Source organism: Pseudonaja textilis, chromosome 2, assembly GCF_049901715.1.
Source record: "Pseudonaja textilis isolate UNSWEBS1 chromosome 2, rPseTex1.2, whole genome shotgun sequence".
NCBI lineage: Eukaryota > Metazoa > Chordata > Lepidosauria > Squamata > Elapidae > Pseudonaja > Pseudonaja textilis.
In genome coordinates, this window is record NC_141991.1 from 240,737,445 (window position 1) to 240,757,543 (window position 20,099).

At 43.0% G+C, this 20,099-nt stretch overlaps 1 protein-coding gene across 6 annotated transcripts in view; it reads right to left on the bottom strand.

Moving 5' to 3' along the window:
- ZNF532 (zinc finger protein 532) overlaps positions 1 to 20,099 on the bottom strand; it is a 79,687-nt gene that overhangs the window by 12,889 nt on the left and 46,699 nt on the right. For 5 of the 6 annotated variants that reach the window (XM_087927420.1, XM_026715401.2, XM_087927419.1 and 2 more), the window contains exons 3-6: positions 13,304 to 13,485; positions 10,068 to 10,244; positions 6,071 to 6,233; positions 4,365 to 4,643 (exon numbers count right to left, since the gene is read on the bottom strand). In XM_087927420.1, coding sequence (XP_087783546.1) covers positions 4,365 to 4,643; positions 6,071 to 6,233; positions 10,068 to 10,244; positions 13,304 to 13,485 — 801 coding nt within the window. Of the gene's footprint in view, positions 1 to 1,957; positions 2,349 to 4,364; positions 4,644 to 6,070; positions 6,234 to 10,067; positions 10,245 to 13,303; positions 13,486 to 20,099 lie in introns of those variants that run through there. The other variant, XM_087927422.1, reaches the window with a different exon arrangement.

Genomic DNA, 20,099 nt, shown 5'->3' on the forward strand with positions numbered 1-20,099 from the left:
TATATTTGACCTCAGGGGGCCAGGGATTGGCATGGCCAGCTCAACGGCACTTATGTCAGGGGCACCTGTAGCACTCTGCCAGGGAAAACGGGCTCCCGAGCTCCATTTGCAGCTGGGACGGTTTCCTGCAACCCACTGCCAGTGAAAACGGAACTTAGGAAGCCCCTCCTGAGCTCCATTTTCACTGGCAGAGGCACCGCCGGCCAGTCCTTTGCTGTTTCCAGGGCTCCATGGGCCAGATCTGGCCCCTGGGCAGGGATGGGCCTCAAAGATTTTAGCAAAGGGTTCTCTGCCCAATGGGTGGGTGGGCGTGGCCATGGTGGGCGTGGCCTAGTGGGCCTCCTGCACTGTGGTGGTGGGGCGTTTTTGCCCTCCCCCCGGGCTCCGGAGGCTCTCTGGAAGCCGGAAACAAGCCCATTTCTGGGCTCCTTCCAGGAGGCCCGTTTTTCACCCTCCCCGAACCTCCATGTGGTCCCTGCACTTACCTGCATCCAAAATGGGCCACGTGGGGACTTCTGGGAGGGGAGGGGTCGGTGGGGCCAGCCAGGAGTGGGATTTGGGGGTTGTCTGAACTGCACAGAATCTTAGCTAGGGGCTCTCCCCTGCCCCCAGGCTTTGAGTTTGACACCCCGGGCGTATAACCATGCTGGCCTCATGACCACAGAAAATGTCTCCAGACAATGTTGGTTCCCCCAGCCCAAAAACAGGGGTGAGCACTGCATCCTAGAATCAAACACAACCGGAAAGGGAAAGCTTTACATTTTACTTGCATTCTCAATGACTAATATTTGATGTCAACAAGTACAGCAGGTTTACTTCATTAATAGAACAGTAGCTAGTTTTAATCACCGACTGCCCTCTGGGTGTCGTTTTAACTATCATCATTCTTTTTCTTTGTCATTTTTAACGTTTAAATTAATTTGTAAATGGCTTAGAGCCACATGGCATATACATTTTAATAATAATGCAAAAAATATAAGCCTTTTCTCACAGATCCAGATGGCCCTAACTTTTCTGTAAGGCTGTGAAGGCCCAGTTTTCTTTCAAGTGTTAGGGCCAGGATATTATTGAACCCAATATGCTGCACATTTGGTGTGGTGGTATTCTACAGGTGCCAGGATTATTGCATTAATGATAATTTTCAATTGTATCTTGTTTTTCTTTTATGTTGGATCTATCTGTCTGTCTTTCTGTTTTTGTGCTGCTTGCTAGCCCCCTAAAGTTATTTGTTTAAGATGGGTGACCATAGGAATAAAAATGTATATAATTATTTTTTCCTGGTGTTTTTCCCATAAGTGTAGGGTCCCAACATCATGCAATCAGCTTTCATGCCTGGTAGCATCCTGGTTTTTAGCCTGGGTCTTAGCCATTAGACCAAATGGGCTTTCCATAACAAATATTCATTCATTCATTCATTCATTCATTCATTCATTCATTCATTCATTCATTCATTCATATTTCTTAATCTCTCATCTCCTGGGATAATAAAAACAAATAAATAAATAAACACATCGCTACAAAATCCCACTTGATATGCTGGAGAGATATTCTGTAATTCAATATAATTTAATGTACTGGAACTTGTAGTCTCAGATTCTTAAAAATTGTCAAAGGCAGGTTAACTGCAGACTTATTTTGGAAGCTAAGTTATTGCTTGTGCGTTGCGCTAATAAGGAATACAAGAGAAAAATGCACAAGCAAACTTGTTTTTAACGAACAATCGATTTCATTTACTGAATGGTAGATTTTTATGCTTTCTTCAATACTGCCAAAAGAGTAATCTTCCTAAGGCAGGGCTGTCAAACTCGCGGTCCGCAGGCCTGATGCATCATGCACTGGCCACGCCCACATATGGTTTAGCGAAGGGGGGGAAAGTCCCGATACGTCACATGACAACGCGAGTTTGACACCCCTGTTCTAAGGTGTTAGCAACACGCAGGTGTAATCAATACATTTCACAGACAATTCAATTCAGAAAAGAGAGAGCTACTAAGAATAAAATATAATTCACTAACCAACTTAAAAAAGCAGCTTGACTCTAACGTTCATACTGGATGTGGTCATGCATCATGGACACCCCTTAGCCACCCACACACCAGTCAACAGACTCACTGCGTTGCATGCTGGCATCAAACAACACAAGATGCCTGGATCTATCACGCAGCAGTCATTTTTTTTTCCTTTTAGTTCTTACAACTGCTACAAAGGAAGTTGTACTTGCCTCTTCGCTTCCTGTCTTTTCATGCTTTTTTCCCACCAAAGAGATTTTAAAATCCAACGATATGATTGTGGTCAGCACTGCTCAGACATATTCAGAGAGGTTTCCCCCCCACCCTGCTCCAACCTGGCTAAAGGGAGAGGGTGAAACAGAAGAGACGGGTGGGAGTCCGTCCCCCCCGCACCCCCCCCCCAAAAAACCAGTTTTGCTGGGCTCTTGTAATCTCAGGGAATGAAAAGAGCCAAATAGTATTCAGATATGTCACTTCCTTCATATGTACAGTAGTTGATTGGAAGGAATGTTTCGTCAAAACAAGGTCAAAGATTTGGGGTTAAATCTAATCCTTACGATTTATATTGACTGTTTCCTAGTATGATTTGATTGCTTATTGTACCCTATGACTATTGTTAAGTGTTGTACCTTATGATTCTTGACAAATATATCTTTTCTTTTATGTACACTGAGAGCACCAAGACAAATTCCTTGTGTGTCTAATCACACTTATGCCAATAAAAGAACTCTGTTCTATTCTATTCTATTCTAATTCTAATTCTAATTCTAATTCTAATTCTACCCTACCCTCCCTTACCCTGTCGGGATTAGGCAAACCGTTCATCTGTGCAGACTGGAGATTTTTCATGACACATGTATCCTGCCCCACAACTCTGTTAAGCATGTCATGAACTACAGGTAGTCCTCAATTTACAATCACAATTGAGCCCCAAATTTCTGTTGCTAAGTGAGACTAAGTGAGTTTGTCCCTTTTTACAACCTTTCTGGCTAGGGTTGTGAAGTGAATCATTGTAGTTAAGGCAGACCATGACTTCCAGAGATCTGTTTAGTGATGGTTCAAAGTTACAAAGGAAAAAGTGACTTATGACTGTTTTTCATACTTATGACCATTGCAGCATCCCCATGATCCAAATTTGGATGCTTGACAATTGACTCGTATTTATGACGCCTGCAGTGTCCCGGGGTCAGGTGATTCCCCTTTTGTGACCTTCTGACAAGCAAAGTCAATCGCAGAAGCCACATTTCACTTAACAACCCGTGTTATTAACTTAACAACCTCAGTGATTCACTTTTAACGACTGTGGCAAGAAAAATTGTACAACGGGACAAAACTCACTTTGACAAGTCTTTCTTAATAAAATAAATTTTGGGCTCATCTGTGGGTCGTAAGTCGAGGACTTGCCTGTAATGCAATTGTTAAGGGAATCTGGCTTCCCCATTGACTTGGCTTGTCAGAAGGGGATCACGTGACCCACGGGGCAATGCAGCCATCATAAATACAGGCCAAACGTTGATCATCTCACCATGGGGACGCTGCAACAGTCATAAGTGTGAAAAATGATCATAATGTTGTGGTTCGCCAGCAGCCTGTGCAGACAGCAGCGGAATCAGACTGTGGGGAATAACGGGGAATGGTCCAGGATTCTGGGGAAGACTCGGACAAGGGTTCTGGATCCGATGCAGAGATGGGGACAAGACCATCTGGGAGTTGTATGCTGACTCCGGAGCCTCCGGAGTCTGGCAGCAGTGAGGCAGAGGAACCAGGGGAGCCCGTTCCTGGTGTGCGTATGCACAGAGCTGCTAGAAGGCAAGCACAGCTGAGACAAAAGGGGCGACTCAGGAGTAAGGCTGGGAGGTGATTGCCCCTCCCCTAAGGTATAAAGGACAGACAAAGGTGAAGAAACCTTTGCAGGAAGCAAAGTCGTTCACTCTGTTCGGATTAAACCTTGAAATTCTGTGTGGACTTTGTACTTTGGTTGGTTTTTTTAATAGTTCATTTGGCACTTTAGTTGTTGGCAGCAATTCAAAGGAGAGAAAGGTGGGTGCTTATCTCGAGGGACTGTTTGGGACTCATTACGGGCTGGGAATGAACATAATTCCCATCGTTGAAATAAAACAAGAGTTGTTTTAACTAAGCATGTGCTTAATTACAGTCTCAGGAAGCCTTGGTCAGAACACATAAGCCTTCAAACGGTCACTAAAGAAAACTTGTAAATCGAGGACTATCTGTGGCACTCAAATGTGGTAGGATGCCAGAGTGACAATTTACTAGCACTGATGATGTCACCTAGTTTGGGTAACAAAACGTCTGCAAGAAAATAAAGGAAGCTCAGCGAGCACCTCAACAACTTACTTTTCCGTGTTCTTTTCTCATGTGGGATATATACACATCTCTCTGAGTAAACAGCCGATCACATTCCCAGCATGTCCAGCCAGGATTAGACCCCTTTTTGGGCTCTGCCTTCTTCACAGAAGTGGGGGAATTCTTCTCTGCTTTTTCTGTCCCATTGATGGATTTCGAGTCGTCTTTGTTGTGGCTGACTGAGTTCTGGATGGTGGGCTTTGTGCTCAATGGCAAATTGATACCGAGGTTCGGTGGGCCTTCAACGCTTTTCAACGTCCCATGCATGGACTGTGGAAGGAAGAAAGGGAAGGCCATTAGACTGTATCTGTTGTTTAAAGGGAATGGAATATTCAAGGTTCAAGTGAGCTTTTTAAAAAATATTATTATTTGACTCCAAAGAATAACAGTGTACACAGCAAACGAGATAACTATTCTGGGTTTTGTATCACAAATCACTAGTTGAAAACTTCCCAAGCGTTTAGGACTTTGTGAGGTATCGGCGGATTATGCAAGCAGATCCCAGTAAGGTGGCCTTCTGCAGCTTACCAATGGTGATTTTGTCAGTGCCAATTGTTTTAAGTGATTATTGTTATTATTATTACTATTGGTTAATCTTTAGTGAGATTCACAGCCTTTGGGGCTGGCTGGTAGCTCAACAGCTCGAGTCGTAACCAGGGACCTAGGAACTGTTAAGGTAGTGTCGGAGGATATAAGCTGTTCCAAGTAGGGTGGTTTTTTTGTAAAATCAGGGTATTCAAGTCTGATAAATTCAGAATTTCCATTATTATTACTGTTATTGGCTCGTGTGCAAATAGTTGGGCATTCTATCAATCTCATGTGACAATCAAACACATGAGACTTTGTGTGAGAAAACTGAAATCTTAAGACAAGATTTTGATGCCTTTGCAGAAGGTCTTCTAATATCACAGTATAGGATCATCAAAATCGTGACACTAAATTGTCTCTGAGGTGTCTGAATTTTTGAAGTTGAAAGCATTCAGAGTTTGAAAAAAAAAATCACAAATTTTAGTGCTGTTCTGGAACAGTGAATTAGTTGACATAGTAATGAAGAGGAAACCTCATCCTTTTTATCTAAATCAGGGGTGTCAAAACTCAAGGCTTGGGGGCTGCATTCGGCCCCCGGGGTGCTTAGATGTGGCCTGCGGGATCGCTCTAGAAACAGCAAAGGAATGGCCCGCGGTGCCTCTGCCAGTGAAAACGGAGTTCAGAAGGGCTCTGTTTTCACTGGCAGAGGGTGAAAAGGGAGCTCAGGGTAAAGCGCTTGGGCCACCACAGACGCCCCTGACACGAGTGACATCAAGCTAGCCACGCTCACCCCGGCCCCCGAGGTCAAACACAACCCTGATGCACCCTGGGCTGTTTTCACTGGCAGAGGGCGGCAAGAGCCTGTTGCGGCTGAAAACAGAGCTCAGGAGCCCGTTTTCGCTGGCAAAGTGCTTGGGCCACCAGACGCCCCTGACATGAGTGACGTCAAGTTGGCCATGCCTACCCTGACCCTCGAGGTCAAATACAACCATGATGCGGCCCTCAATGAAATCGACACCCCTGATCTAAATGCACTGCTAAATTCAGCTGTTTGCTAAGTACTTCCTGCCTTCTGACATCTACTCTTGATGACTTCCCTATTAATTATCACCCCTTATTGTTTTATGCAATAGGACTGCTGCTTCCAAGTAAAATTAGATAACTTGTACCTTGATATGATCCATCATGAGTTGTTTCTGTGCATACAAAAGCGAGCAGTCCGGGCACTTGAAGACAGATACTTTCTGGTTTTCAATGTGCTGGTCAAAGTGACGATACAGCAACGGCTGCAGGGTAAACACTGTGTCGCACATGGAACATTTGTATATTATTCTAAAAACCAAAGAGAGTTGAAGACGTAATGACTGCCCACTGCAGTCCTTTAGTCCATAGCATGACTAAACGAAAGTGTTACTTGCAACAACAACGCTAACAACAAAAGACACATTCAACATGGTATATTCTTTGCCCCAAAATCAATGTATTACAATTTATTCAGATGCTTTTGGAATATTTGGACATGACTGAAATGGTCTCACTGTGCTTGTTGCATGAGGATTCATATTGACAGATATTTACTTGGCCTCCAGATTTGGAGAAGTACATGGAGGAAGAATGGAAGTGTTCTGATCCAGCTCCCAAAACACAACAAACCCTCTGATGTGAACTCAAAAGATTCCTTTATTAGGAATGCTTGCAGCCTGGGCAAAAGGTTTCTTTCGCAGGCTAACAAGTCACTCCGGCTGGAAGAGGAATAGTTGTCTACCACAACTTTTCATCTCTGCCCACCCGCCTTTTATCCCCAGAGCTAGGGTGGGGCTTCACTAGCATTGGTGACTCTTCTGTTCCAAGACCGGCCCATAGATTTCCACTGTTCTCCTCTCCTCTGCCTATTGCGCATTCGTGCGTCAGGCACTGGACCCAACTGTTCCTCCTCTTCTTCATCAACCACCTCCAGACCTGGGGGCTGTTGACTCTCCATCTGAGGGCTGATGGATGGCCCAGGCTCTGTCTCTCTGTGTCTCTCTCTCTCTCTGCCAGCTCCATTCCTTCTTCCCCTCGGAGCTCCCAGGTTTCCCTGATGCTGACCCTGACTCGCACGCCTCCTCCTCCTCTGATTCGGCTGCTGGAGGGGTTGTCCTGCCTCAATATGGACCCTAACTTCTGTATGTTAGCAATAGCATTTTAGGCGTATATACTGCCTCACAGCACTTTACAGCACTCGCTGGGAGGTTCACAACGTAGAAGCATTATTTGCATATTGTCCCCAACAATCTGGGTCCTCATTTTACCAATCTAGGAAGGATGGAAAGCTGAATCAACATTGAGCCCATCAGGATCGAACTCAAGATTGTCTGCAATAATGCACTTTAACCACTGTGCTATCGGGGCTCCATTTCAGCTCCATAGATATACATCTGTATCTCAGACAGACATTCCTTATGGGTCGTTCAACTCATATACAAAGGTCAGGAACACATCCAGAAGGACACAGTGATATTGGTCATGGGGCTGAGGAGTGTGACCCATTCCCTGCATTATAAATTCATTCTAAAGAAGTTTCCATGACATTTAAAGAGCCTCAGTGTGGCTTGCCAGAGGCAACAAAGCACAAATTGTTTTGCTATTAATCAGGAGGTGTCATCAGCCATTTACAATTTAAGGCACACAAACATTTTGCCTGAAATGACATCTGAAGCAGGCGTTGTTCCTCAGGCAAAATACTTCTGCAAGGTCAAGAGCTATCAAAAGTGTTGTGAGGGCACCAGCAAACATTTTTAGGTTTCTTTTCCAAACCTTTTTTTTTTAATGAAAACGTCAGGGGTCCCCAAACCCCGGACTACTAACACAGTAGTGGTAGTAAAAGGAAACAAGATGATGGCTCCCACTATGTGACTGGAGACAGTAGCCCTGTTTTTAATGTGTATAAAAATGGCCGGCTGGAGAATTCTGGGAGTTGAAGTCCACAAGTCTTAAAAGTTCCATTCCCCACTATCCTGTCAGAGCTGAAGAAGCTTCTTGGGATGAGAAGCAAAACGTCTTCAAAAGAAAAAAAACCAGAAAGTCCAGTTGCCTCCTGAAAAGTCACCTTTGGGAAGTCTTAAAGTTGGACACCCCTACTCTAAAGAATGTCAATTGCCTCCAGGCACAACAGTTTCCTGTTCTTCGGTTCGGTTGTTGCCACCTGTGTAATTCAGGATTATCTTTCTCTCTGGTCCAGTGATTTGGCCATAACAGGATTTCCCTCTTTCTGCCTACTCTCCAATTACAACCGCAGCTAATAGCTCAGCCAGGGATGGGGAGTGGGGAAGAAGAGTAAACACTCCATTAACTGATTCAGCAGGATACAAAATGGTTCATTGGAAGTTAACTCCTGCACAAAACATTATGGTGGAAACATAACCCAATATGTCAGAGCCAAATGTCAATTTTAAAAGGCCATCCATACACAACTGAAAAGGAAGTAACAATTCCGATTTAACAGAAATTCTCTCAAAATAATCATACTTATATGCATTGCCCTGAACCAGAATCGAAGAACGCTGCAACTCCCCACAATTAGTTATTTTTTTCCATCCAAAATAATTGTCTTCTTCCCATTTGTAGCATCTAAATGGAAGGGCAAAAACCTTTAAATTCAGAATTCAATTTTTTTTAGCTTGAGGTGGATTGCTCTAACCTTGCAAGAGCTAATTTTCACCCTGAAATATGTTATACACATTTTATGCATCTGATATCACAATTGCATTGTCTAAAGCAGTGGCCCCCAACCTTTTTTGTACCACGGCCCAGTACCGGCATCACAAAATGGTCCGCGGACCGGTACCGGCATCAGCACGCACGACCAAGGCAAGGCGAGCTGAGCGACCGGCCAGCCAGCCGTCCCCCGCTTCTCCCCGCCACCTTCAACTCCTTCCTTGTACCTTTTTTGTGCTTTTCGGGCTCTTTCTTAATCTCCTCCTGAGTAACGCGAGACTCCACCGCCATCGGGACAGCTCTTCGTTCGAAGCCGCCTCCCCCCTTTCAACGAAACTAAGGCGCGAGGATTCCTTCAGCACCCAAATGCCATTTTCCAACAACCGACGACTGACAAGCTCACTCAGAAGCACTTTCTCAAGCACCGTCGAAACAAGATGGCGGCGCCCAAGCTCACCAGCAGCCCGGTACAAAATGATCCACGGACCGGTACCGGTCCGGTGGTTGGGGACCACTGGTCTAAAGGGAACAGCACATGTCCTTCAGCTCTAACAATACAAATTACAGATTTTCTTCCACTTAGTAACCATCCATCCTTCCTTTCACCCATCTCCTCCCACTCATGACTGTATGACTGTAACTTTGTTGCTTGTATCCTTACAATTTATATTAGCAGTTTCCTAGTATGATTTGTTCCCTTATAATTATTATTAAGTGTTGTACCTTCTGATTCTTGACTCTTGACGAATGTATCTTTTCTTTTATGTATACTGAGAGCATTTGCACCAAGACAAATTCCTTGTGTGTCCAATCATACTTGGCCAATAAAGAATTCTATTCTATTCTATTCTATTCTATTCTATTCTATTCTATTCTGTTCTGTTCTGTTCTGTTCTGTTCTGTTCTGTTCTGTTCTATTCTATTCTATTCTATTCCATTTCATTCACTAAGTTCATTTAGTAACCATTTTTAAAAGTGTCTTATCACCGTTTTTCACAGTGAAAACATTGCACATGCAGCATCCGCATGATCACATGATTAAAATTCAGACACTTGCCAATTGATTCATATTTATGACTGTTGCTGTGTCCCCCAAGATCATATGATCTCTTTTTGCCACCTTCTGACAATGGGGAAAAACAGATTCACTTAACAACCATGTTACTAACTTATCAACTGCAGCGATTTACTTAACACTGGCAAGAAAGGTCATCAAATGGAGCAAAACTCACTTAATAACTGTCTCACTTAGCCAGAGAAATTTCCGGTTCAATTATGGTCGTAAGTCGAGGACTACCTATGTTAAGTGCTTTTGCCTTTTCCTGCTTCTCCAATGGCCTGTGGGTGGGGTGGGGGGTTGGGGTTGGAAGCCTTACCATTATATGCAGGGTATACTTCTTACGAGAATAAGCACACAGTTCGTCATTTGAACACCAATAATTTCTGGAATTTGACAAGAAGGACACTCACTTGGGCTCTCCTATTTTGATTCCAGGATGTTGTGTATAGGCATGGGAATGGGTGCTGGGTGCTGATTTGAATGCCATTGGGCAAATAGGACACTTGTAGAAGACTTCACAGTGAGAACCTTGAATATGGGACTTGAGTGCAGCCACGTCAGAATACACCACATTGCAATGGACACATCTGCAAGAAAGATAGAGGTGTTAGAGCCTTGCTGGATGTTATTGGCCAGGGTTCCCCCCCACCCCCCTCCAGGACAGAGGTTATAAATGATATTGCAAACTTTGTCTACCCAGATTTCTAACTGGGCACATTAAACAGAAACAGAAAAGAAAGCATGAATTCCTCAATAAAGATTGGAATATATTCTTCTTGTAGATAAAAAGAAAGCAATGAACAGAGCAAAAACCAAAGGTGTTTTTTTCAAGAGGTAACTGGCCTTTGTTTTTCCTTGGAGACGTTTCGCTTCTCATCCAAGAAGCTTCTTTACTTCTTCACAACTGAAGAAACTTTTTGGATGAGAAGCAGGGGTGAGACGCTACCGGTTCTTTAGAACCGGTAGCTCTGAAGAGCAGCAGGCACTGAACCGGTTCTGTGTTTGATACTGTTTGGCCGACTTGCCCGCCTGGGCTCTTACCTGTCCTTTATTTCCTGCTTTTTCAACCTCAGCTGCCTTGCGTGGAAGTTGAAAAAGCAGGGAAAAAGTGGGTTTTCAAACGCTGCACACCCAGACGGAGCGCTTTTCAGCTGTCTGGGAGGCACAGCTCATGGTTTTTTTTACATGCGCACGCTGCACGTAGTCTCCAAATTGGTAGTAACACCAGTTGAATTGCACCCCGATGAGAAGCGAAACATCAAGGCAAAACAAAGAAAGTCCAGTTGCTTCTTGGAAAAGCATCTTTGGGATAACCATGACTTGGATAACTGAGAAATCTCCAAAGACTCCAAAGGGAGAATTTTTCCTTCCTAAAATAATAAGCCACCATGAAACACAGATCTGAGTACAGAGACATCCTGGAAATGAAAGAAATTCACAAGAAATAATAATTTTTAAAAGATCTACAACTGTCTTTCCAGCAGTACAAAAGAAGAGACAGCCAAGGCATCTGCTCTTTTGGCAGCTGTATGACACGGGAAAACTTCCCTAACATTCTTTGCGCAGGAGGTCAAGACACAGCTGGGGGAGCGCGAACAGCGACAGCAGTAAGGAAAAATTCACATCTCAGGCCTCTGAGGACATGCGCTCTGTTGGTTTTCAATATTGCTATTTGGCTTTATATCTGACAGCAGGGCACAGCTAATAAAAATGATTACAACTTAATAAATACAATCTTGAAAAATAAATACAGAATAATTTAAAAGGGGGAGAGAAAAAAAGATAAGACAGTACATCTTTCCTTCTGTATCAGGAAACAGCTTTTCAAATTTATGATATTAAACTGTGGCTTAGATTTTTTTTTTTTAATTTAGGGTATGGTAAAATAAAGTGTGTGTGTGTGTGTGTATAAATTTAAATACATAAATTTAAATATATTAAATTAAGATAAAACCATAATAAACATCATTATAATATAGAGCCATATAATTGCAATGGGATAGATGTTGCAATTGGCTTAGATATAAACTATGAAAAATGTGTTCTCAGGGTGACAATAGAAGAACCGTGGTGGCGCAGTGGTTAGAGTGCAGTACTGCAGGCTACTTTTGCTAACTGCCTACAATTTGGTAGTTCAAATCTCACCAGGCTCAAGGTTGACTCAGCCTTCCATCCTTCCCAGGTGGGTAAAATGAGGACCCAGATTGTCGGGGGCAATAGGCTGACTCTGTAAACCACTTAACGAAGCTGTAGGGCACTGTAAAGCGGTATATAAGTCTAAGTGCTATTGCTATCACATATTTTATGAGCTCTAAGTGATGATCAAGCAAAATTAGCTTTCATCGAAGACATTTTGAACCAAACTTTCTTGATCCATATTACACATGGGAAGTTGTTGAACTCCATCCTGTGTAAAGTGAGGAAGTGAAAGCACACCAATATCTTCAAATTTGGCAACTTTTAAGATATGTGGACTTCAATTCCTGCCAGCATGCCCACCTCTCTTAAAGTTATGTTTGAAAAACACTGCTCTACACTCTGGAATACTTTGCCCTCTAAGATGCAGGTGGCCCTATTTTTATTGCCTTGAAGATGGAATTGAGCGCCAAAATTTTCCATAGAGCATTTGGGCATTGACTTGGGATACATTAGCTCAGTTGAAGCATTGTGGTGCTTTACCATCATTTGCAATCGTCACCTTAAATCTTAAGCAGTGTGTAAGATTTGGTATAAATTGTATCTTTGTGTAAGTGTAGAGGACATAGGGCAGAGGTGTCAAGCTTGCAACAATACATTGTCGTCACGTGACATATCGCAACTTTCCCCTCCTTCACTAGACCGGAGGTGGGCGTGGCCAGCACGTGACGCATCCAGCGAGGTTCACACCACTGGCATAGAGAATGGCCCTGAAGAACAGAAGGAAGTCTGAGGCTGTGATCAGATAAGCAACCCTTGAGGCCGTTCCAAGAAACTAACTTAAGTAAACACCCCACCCAAAAATATAAATCGCTATTTAACAAGCAAAAATGAAAGTTATAAGTGCAGATAGTCCTTGACTTACAACCACAATTGAGCCCAACATTTCTGTTCGGTGAAGACATTTGTTGAGTGACTTTTGCCCCATTTGATGACCATTTTTTGCCACCGTTGTTAAGTGAATCACTGCAGTTGATAAGTTACTAACCTGGTTGTTAAGTGAAATCTGGCTTCCCCATTGACTTTGCTCGTCAGAAGGTCGCAAAAGGGGATCACATGATCCCAGGACGTTGCAACGGTCATAAATATGACCAAACATTCAAATTTTGATCCTATGATCATGGGGATCATGCTGCAAAGGCCGTAACTCTGAAAAAAAACAGTTGTAGGTCACCTTTTTTCAATGCGGTTCCAACTTTGAACGCTCACTAAATGAACGGTTGTAAGTCAAGGACTACCTGTGCAACTTGATCCTCTGGGAGAGACAGCAGTTAGTTTGATTTGGAGGTTACAAAATATTTTATGATGAGAAGAATTTCCCCTTCATCAGCAAGATAAGAGAGGATCAAGACTGTGACAAAAGAGAGGAATTCTTCCTTTCCGGTCCCAATGGTGTGTGATTTTTGTATATATTCGAATAGTTTTAAATCCCCATTCTCGTCATACTAACCGGAATCCAACTCTTCTTGTATAATGCAGGCAATTCTTTGTGACATGAGTTTGGAAGTGGACTGATCTGCAAATGGCCCCACATTCAGGACATGTATATGGAGATTTATGCTGATGTATCCTCTGATGTGATGCAAAACTGCACAAATTTGGAAGCAACATCTGGCAGATACTGCAGGTCTTCTACAGAATTGAAAAAATTGCGACAATCAGCATAGGCACAAATACTCCACAGTACAGAGTGGGTTACGACCTACCACAAACCTTTGAAATAAACATTGTTCACATTATGAAATACCAGCATTCAAGATAATAACAATAAAATGGCCATTAGCTACAATTGTTTGCAACGGACTTGAGTCTTTTGTCCTTTTACACATCCGGATTGAGAACAACTTGTACACTACAATGTAAGGTACAAGTATTTATTCACTTGTCTTCATTTCTTACAATTTTCCATTGCTACCATCTTCACTCTTCCATTAAGATGAAATTAGATAGTAAGTTCCTAGGAACAGATTCCCCTTCTTCTGTTTATATTGCCTCTCTTTGATTGCAACCAATAAAGTGGTATCTGCCGCTTTTGAGGGTTTGGTTCCACTGCTGAATTGCTCTTACTGTCAAGAATTTTTTTTTTCTAACCTTCAAGCAGAACCTGCCTTCTTCTAAGGTAAACCCATTATTCTGCATCCCACGCTGTGGAACTGCAGAAAACCTTTCTTGAATTTCTTCTGAGCGACCTTCTTTCAGACATTTGAACAGTCCCGCGATAGTTATCTTTTCTTGATACAAAGACTACACAGTTCCTTGAATCTCTCTTCACAGGATTTACTCTCTGGTCTCCTGATCATCCTGAGATTCCCAAAGCTATTCAAGTTTGTCAGAAATCTTCTCGAAGTCTGGTGTTTACCAAAGCAGAACAGAGGAGAATGACTATTCTTCAAGTTTTCTAATAATGCGGCCTCACCTACATTTGCTTTTTTAGCAGCAGTATCGTATTATAGAGAGCAGGGGTCTCCAACCTTGGCAACTTGTGGACTTCAACTCTCAGAATTGTCAGCTTTGCTGTCTGAGGAATTCTGGGACTTGAAGTCCACAAGTCTTAAAGTTGCCAAAGTTGGAGACCCCTGAAATAAAGGGCTGTGAGGATAACCTTGGGAGACAGGAGTCGGAGGAGCTCCAACCTAGAACAGGGCTTTCCAAACTTGGCAACTGTAACACTTGTGGACTTCAACTCCCACAACTTCTTAGTCAGCATGGCTGGCTGAAGAGTCCTGGGAGTTGAAGTTCACAAGACTTAAAGTTGCCGAGTTTGGAGTCCCCTGCTAGACAAGAGTCAGACAAGAGATATATATATGGGGTCGCCAACCTTTTGGACATCAGGGACTACCAAACTCATACTTTCAAATCCAGAGGACCACTAATATGAATTTTTTAAAAAAGATAATATATTTAATATAAAATTTTTATTTTTTAATAATAAATATAAATGTACTATTTAAAATTAATTTTAATATATAAATATATATAAATAAATGTAAATTTTTAAATATAAAAATGCTTATTTAATTATAACAATATATATATATATATAGCAAGAAAGGCAGAGCATCCCCCCCCCTCAAATCTGGTCTCCTGTCATTTCATATCTCCCCCCAAGTCAGAGGAAACCTCTCCCTCCTTTGCCAGGTGTGGCTGCCTGGAGTTGGGGGGACGGAAGGAGGGCTGGGCTGGAAGCCTCCCCCACCCCATGTCTTTAACACCTGGCTTGCTTCTCCACTACTGCCTCCTCTCCTCTTCCAGCACCTCCTTCTCCGGGTAGGGCGATTACGAACTAACTGAGCAGCTACACGGACACCCCAGCTGCTCTCTTTCCCCTAGTAAGACTTGGTGTGTGGAGAAAGGAGCTGGCAGCTGCTACTCAGTGGTCCCGCAGGCGAGGAGAAGTCATCCTGATCCCCGTTAAGACATACCAGTCACAAACCCAGAGTCCAAACCGAACGGGGTCACGGTGGGCGTGGCCATGCATGGTTCAGCACAGTGGGCAACCTCCACTCTGGGGTGACGAGCCACGTGCTGAAGACCAGATGGCTGTCGGGAAGGTGGGGCAACAGGGGTGATACTGGGGCAGATGGACTCATACGCGTGGGAGATCATGGCCTAGGCCTGGCCTGAGAGGGGGTGGGGGTGAGAGGAGAGGGTCCTCTGAATTGGTGTCACCTCCTGCCTCTTGCATCCGTGCATTGAGGAGGTTGAGTGGCTGCCAGTGATGCCCTCAAGGGAAGATGTTGCAAGGGCGAGTCTCGCCCCTCCCCAGAAGCTTCTCTTCCTTATCGACAGAAATGCTCATGTGCAAAGTGCTCACTGCCTCTCTGGCCCTCGACAAGCCTCCTCCTTCCCGCTGAGCATGTGAGCGCTTCTGGCAAGGAAGAGAAGCTCCTGAAGGCAGGGGCATGGGAGATCACGGCATTGGAGCTCTTCCCAGGTGTTTCCTGGCCTGTGAATGGAGGGTGCGATCTCCTGCGTCCCCCCCACCTTCTTTTCCTTGACAGAAGCACTCACGCGCAAAGCACTCACTGCCCCTCTGGCCCCCAACAAGCCACCTCCTTCCCGCTAAGCGTGTGAGCGCTTCTGGTGAGGAGGAAGGGGGGGGCGAGCCTCCCCCTCGCCTCCCTCTCTGCTTCCTGCGGCTCAGGAGGTCCACACTCTTCCCGCTGCTGCTCGGCCTTCTCGATGCACTGAGGCAGCAGCCATGACACAGGAAGCTGCAGGATTGCCCCACCTCCCCGCCTCAGCATGCTGCGGCCCACTAAAATTTTCTCACGGCCCACCAGTGGACTGCAGTCCACCGGTTGGCGACAGCTGGTGTAGAAGGAAAAAAAATAGACTTCCTTAACTCTAACCTTACCTTGTAAAGCTAAACAATTCTGAAAAATGATCAAGACTAGAATGAAACTAATGCTAAAGCCTTAATTCCCATTTCAACTTGCCATCTTTTTTTTGTTGAACTTTACTAAACCATCTAAGTATACTGAATTAGTATGTTTCATACTGAATTTCCAGTATGGAAAGATTATTTGATTTCCTCCTTAGAAGGATGGTTAACAAAGTTGTGGGAATAAAAGTGAAGGACTAGAATAACTTCACACCTTAAAAATAAAGCTGACCTAGAATTCAATTCAAAATAGAAATCATTTCTGGAGTGTAACTTAATACATGGATTTGTACCTCATCCAAAATGTGGGGTTCTCTATATACACAGTCTGTATTTTAGCTTCATCAGATATTTAAATGAGAATAAAGTCTCAATATCAATCCATCTTATTATAGCTTATTTCAGTCTGTGACTTATATTATACTGACCACAGTTCTTTATATTTATTTTCAGCACAAAGCTTAACCCTTCTCTGAAAGTTTCTTAATTTTTTAAAATGGATATAATATATTCAACTATTCAAAGATAATTAATGATATATTGGAAAACTGAAACCTCCATAATATGGTTAGATCCCTTGCTTACTATATTTAATCTCTTATTCTTTTCAGAGCTCTTTTACTTCTGTTTGTTTATAAGGTAAAGGTAAAAGTTCCCCCTCGCACATACGTGCTAGTCATTTCTGGCTCTAGAAGGCGGTGCTCATCTCCATTACAAAGCCGAAGAGCCAGCGTTGTCCGAAGACGTTTCCGTGGTCATGTGACCAGCATGACTAAACACCAAAGGCCCACAGAATGTTGTTACCTTCCCACCAAAGTTGTCCCTATTTTTCTACTTGCATGTTTACATGCTTTCAAACTGCTAGGTTAGCGGAAGCTGAGGCAAGTGACGGGAGCTCACTCCATTATGCAACACAAGGAATTCAAACTGCTGGCCTTTCTGATCGACAAGCTCAGCGTCTTACCCACTAAGCCACTGTGTCCCCCTTTGTTTATCTCTAAAAAAAGGGGGGAATCTGATAATCTAAACCAGGGGTCCCCAATCCCTGGGCCGATGCTGGGCTGCAGCCCGTTTGGAGCCAGGCCATGGAAGTGGTGGGCGAGAGCACACACACACACAGCTGCATTTGTACAAGCAATGTGTGTGTGCACGCATAAAGCCATCTCCCCTCCCCCCCCCCCGCTCCACTGCTCTCGTCAATCTGCCAAGCCAGAAGGTTGGGGATCACTGATCTAAACCGTATTGGTATCCTTTGCATTAATAAAATCAATTTGTTTCAAGTCTCCCTGCTGTCTAGATGGGAAGTGGGATTTGAATTCTACATTTTAATGAAGATCCTTGTATTTTAAGAAGAAAAGTACATGAAAATCTTGTTGGTATTCCTTTTATTGCCCTCCAGGCCAACATGCAATATTAGTAGACCAATGGTTTATGATTAGGACAGAGGCTATAAGTCAACACAGTATGAACAGCCAATTTGACTGAAGGCTTAAAGGGTTAGACTAATTTGAAGTCCAGATTCAAGATCATCCTCAGCCATTGAAGTAATTTCAGCCAGTCAATTATTTCTTGTCTGTTAGCTTCTCTCTCTTTCAGCTCCAATCTTCTCAGCATTCAACCATTTGAATTTACTACAGTCTAGATAGGATACAGACCATCCCAATCTTTTTTTTAATAAATAAACTGTGTGGACTTGAACTACTTTAAGCATCTGGCGTGGCCCCTTTTATTTTACATCCTTCCAGAGGAAAAATATATGATGTGAGAGTAAACTAGCCTATCACAAGAGACTGCAGCTCACAAAAGCTTATGCCTTTTAATATAATTTATAAAAAAGGAGTTCTCTGATTTTTGACCATCAAAGAGAGGCACACAGTAGAGACTCTGTGATGATTTAAATCAGTATTCTCAATCTGCTGCATCTTCTGCCAGGGCTCAAATAATGTTTGAGACAGAAGAGAATATATGTAGCTCAGGGATGAGCTGTGGAATTTTTGTTGCTGTCTGGCCTTGTTTGCTTGCAGATGTTTCATTATGCAATTAAATATCCTCAGTGGTTGTGTGTGTGTTGCTCCCTATCTATATAAAATAGTTGCCCTGCCAGTGTTGGTGGGGTGTGGTTTTTCTCCTTGGTACCCTTCATTATAGTCTTGTTTTCTGCTTGACTGTCTACCCTGCTTATCTGGGTGTTGGTTCATGGAATTCTGGTCTTTTATTCCATGTCTTTTTCTTTTGTAGCTTTTTAAAATTGTTTCTTTTGATTGGTGTGTAAAACCAAAGGGAAAATGGTAGTTTGACTGACAGGTCAAACTACCATTATAAAAAGGGAACCAACCCCACATTCTCTACCACTGATGATATTACTTAGTCAGGTCATGAAATATTGCAAGCCAACATCCAAACTCAGAAAGCACCAAGGACTCCACAGTCTCATTCCCATCTTGACAGAAATTAAAAAAAAACTGCTTTTCTTCTCAAAAATCAAGATCATGCTCAGCCCAATGAAAAATACTGCATTCTGGTATAACAATTACATTTTCCAATAAGATACCCACAGAAGAAACTTGCCACAAGAAGCATCAACTCGGGGAAGCTATAATTCTATGCCCATATTGGAGATCAACAACGGTTTCAAAGGCATACCAGTAACTGATTACAATACTGCCGGAAGAAAAACTCACAACTTAGGAGGTCAACACAAAGAAAACCTTAGGCTATGGGTCCTGACAGAATAACAGAGTTCGAAGGGATCTTGGAGGACTTCTATTCCACCCCCATAGATGGAAATATTTCATTGCAACCAGAGGGAAACCAGGATTGATGAAAGTAGAGGCTATTGATCATTTAATGACAAAATAAGATGCATACTGTGCCCTTCTTCAACTTGCTTCTATGGCTAAAGATGCAGCAGAATAAAATTCTCAGCCAAATGAGATACAAGAAGACGAAGCATATTTGTTGTTGTTGTTGTTGTTGTTGTTGTACCAGTATAACTATCATTATTTTATCTATTTAAAATGTTTCTGGGTCATTTTTTTAGAGCGGTCCCCAACTGATGTACCAAACCAACTGATAAAATGCCTATTAGATTCCCCCAAAAAAAACAAACGTTAATGGCATGATTCTATATCATCTTTAAAAGAAAGAAAGGTGTTGATGTAGCACAGACAGTGGTGGATTGCACTACACAGAACCAAATAGTACATTGCTGGATTGCACTACACAGAACCAAATGGGACAATCTTGCCCAGAAGGAGAATATAAAATAACTAACAGATGGGAGATCTCTGGGCAATAATAAAAACTACCCAGAACAGAAATGCTAGTTTACAGATTATGGGTGTCTATATTTCAAAAGCGGTTCTTTCCGTTTGGGTTTGCCATCGTTACTCAATTTTAGAAGGTTCAGAAATTATGACGCAGTTGGGGTGGACGTCATGCACATTTTCCTAATTTCCCATTCGTTTTCCATCTTAGACCAGAACTGTTAACATGCCTTAGCTACCTAGGCTAGTTGGCTTCTAAGACAACTTTTATTAACAGTGAAAAGGCATTTAGTAGTTTCTACCTTGATCTTTTTCATAACCAAACCAAAAAGAGTTTGTAAAACTTTTCTAGCTGGGCAAAACACTCCATGCCGCCATTTCTGCAGTGGAGGCAGGTTAGGGCAAGATGGTGACTGTGCAAGATGGTGGCTGGAGTATCACAATGCTAGCCCTACCTCCTTTTAACATGCATTCAATGCCAATGCACACAAAAAGGGGTGACAGTTGCACCATGAAGATCCATATCACCTTGCAGATTTTATCTGCAAAATTTTGGGGGGAGAAAAAAGGATTGTTGTCTCATATCCTTCTTAACA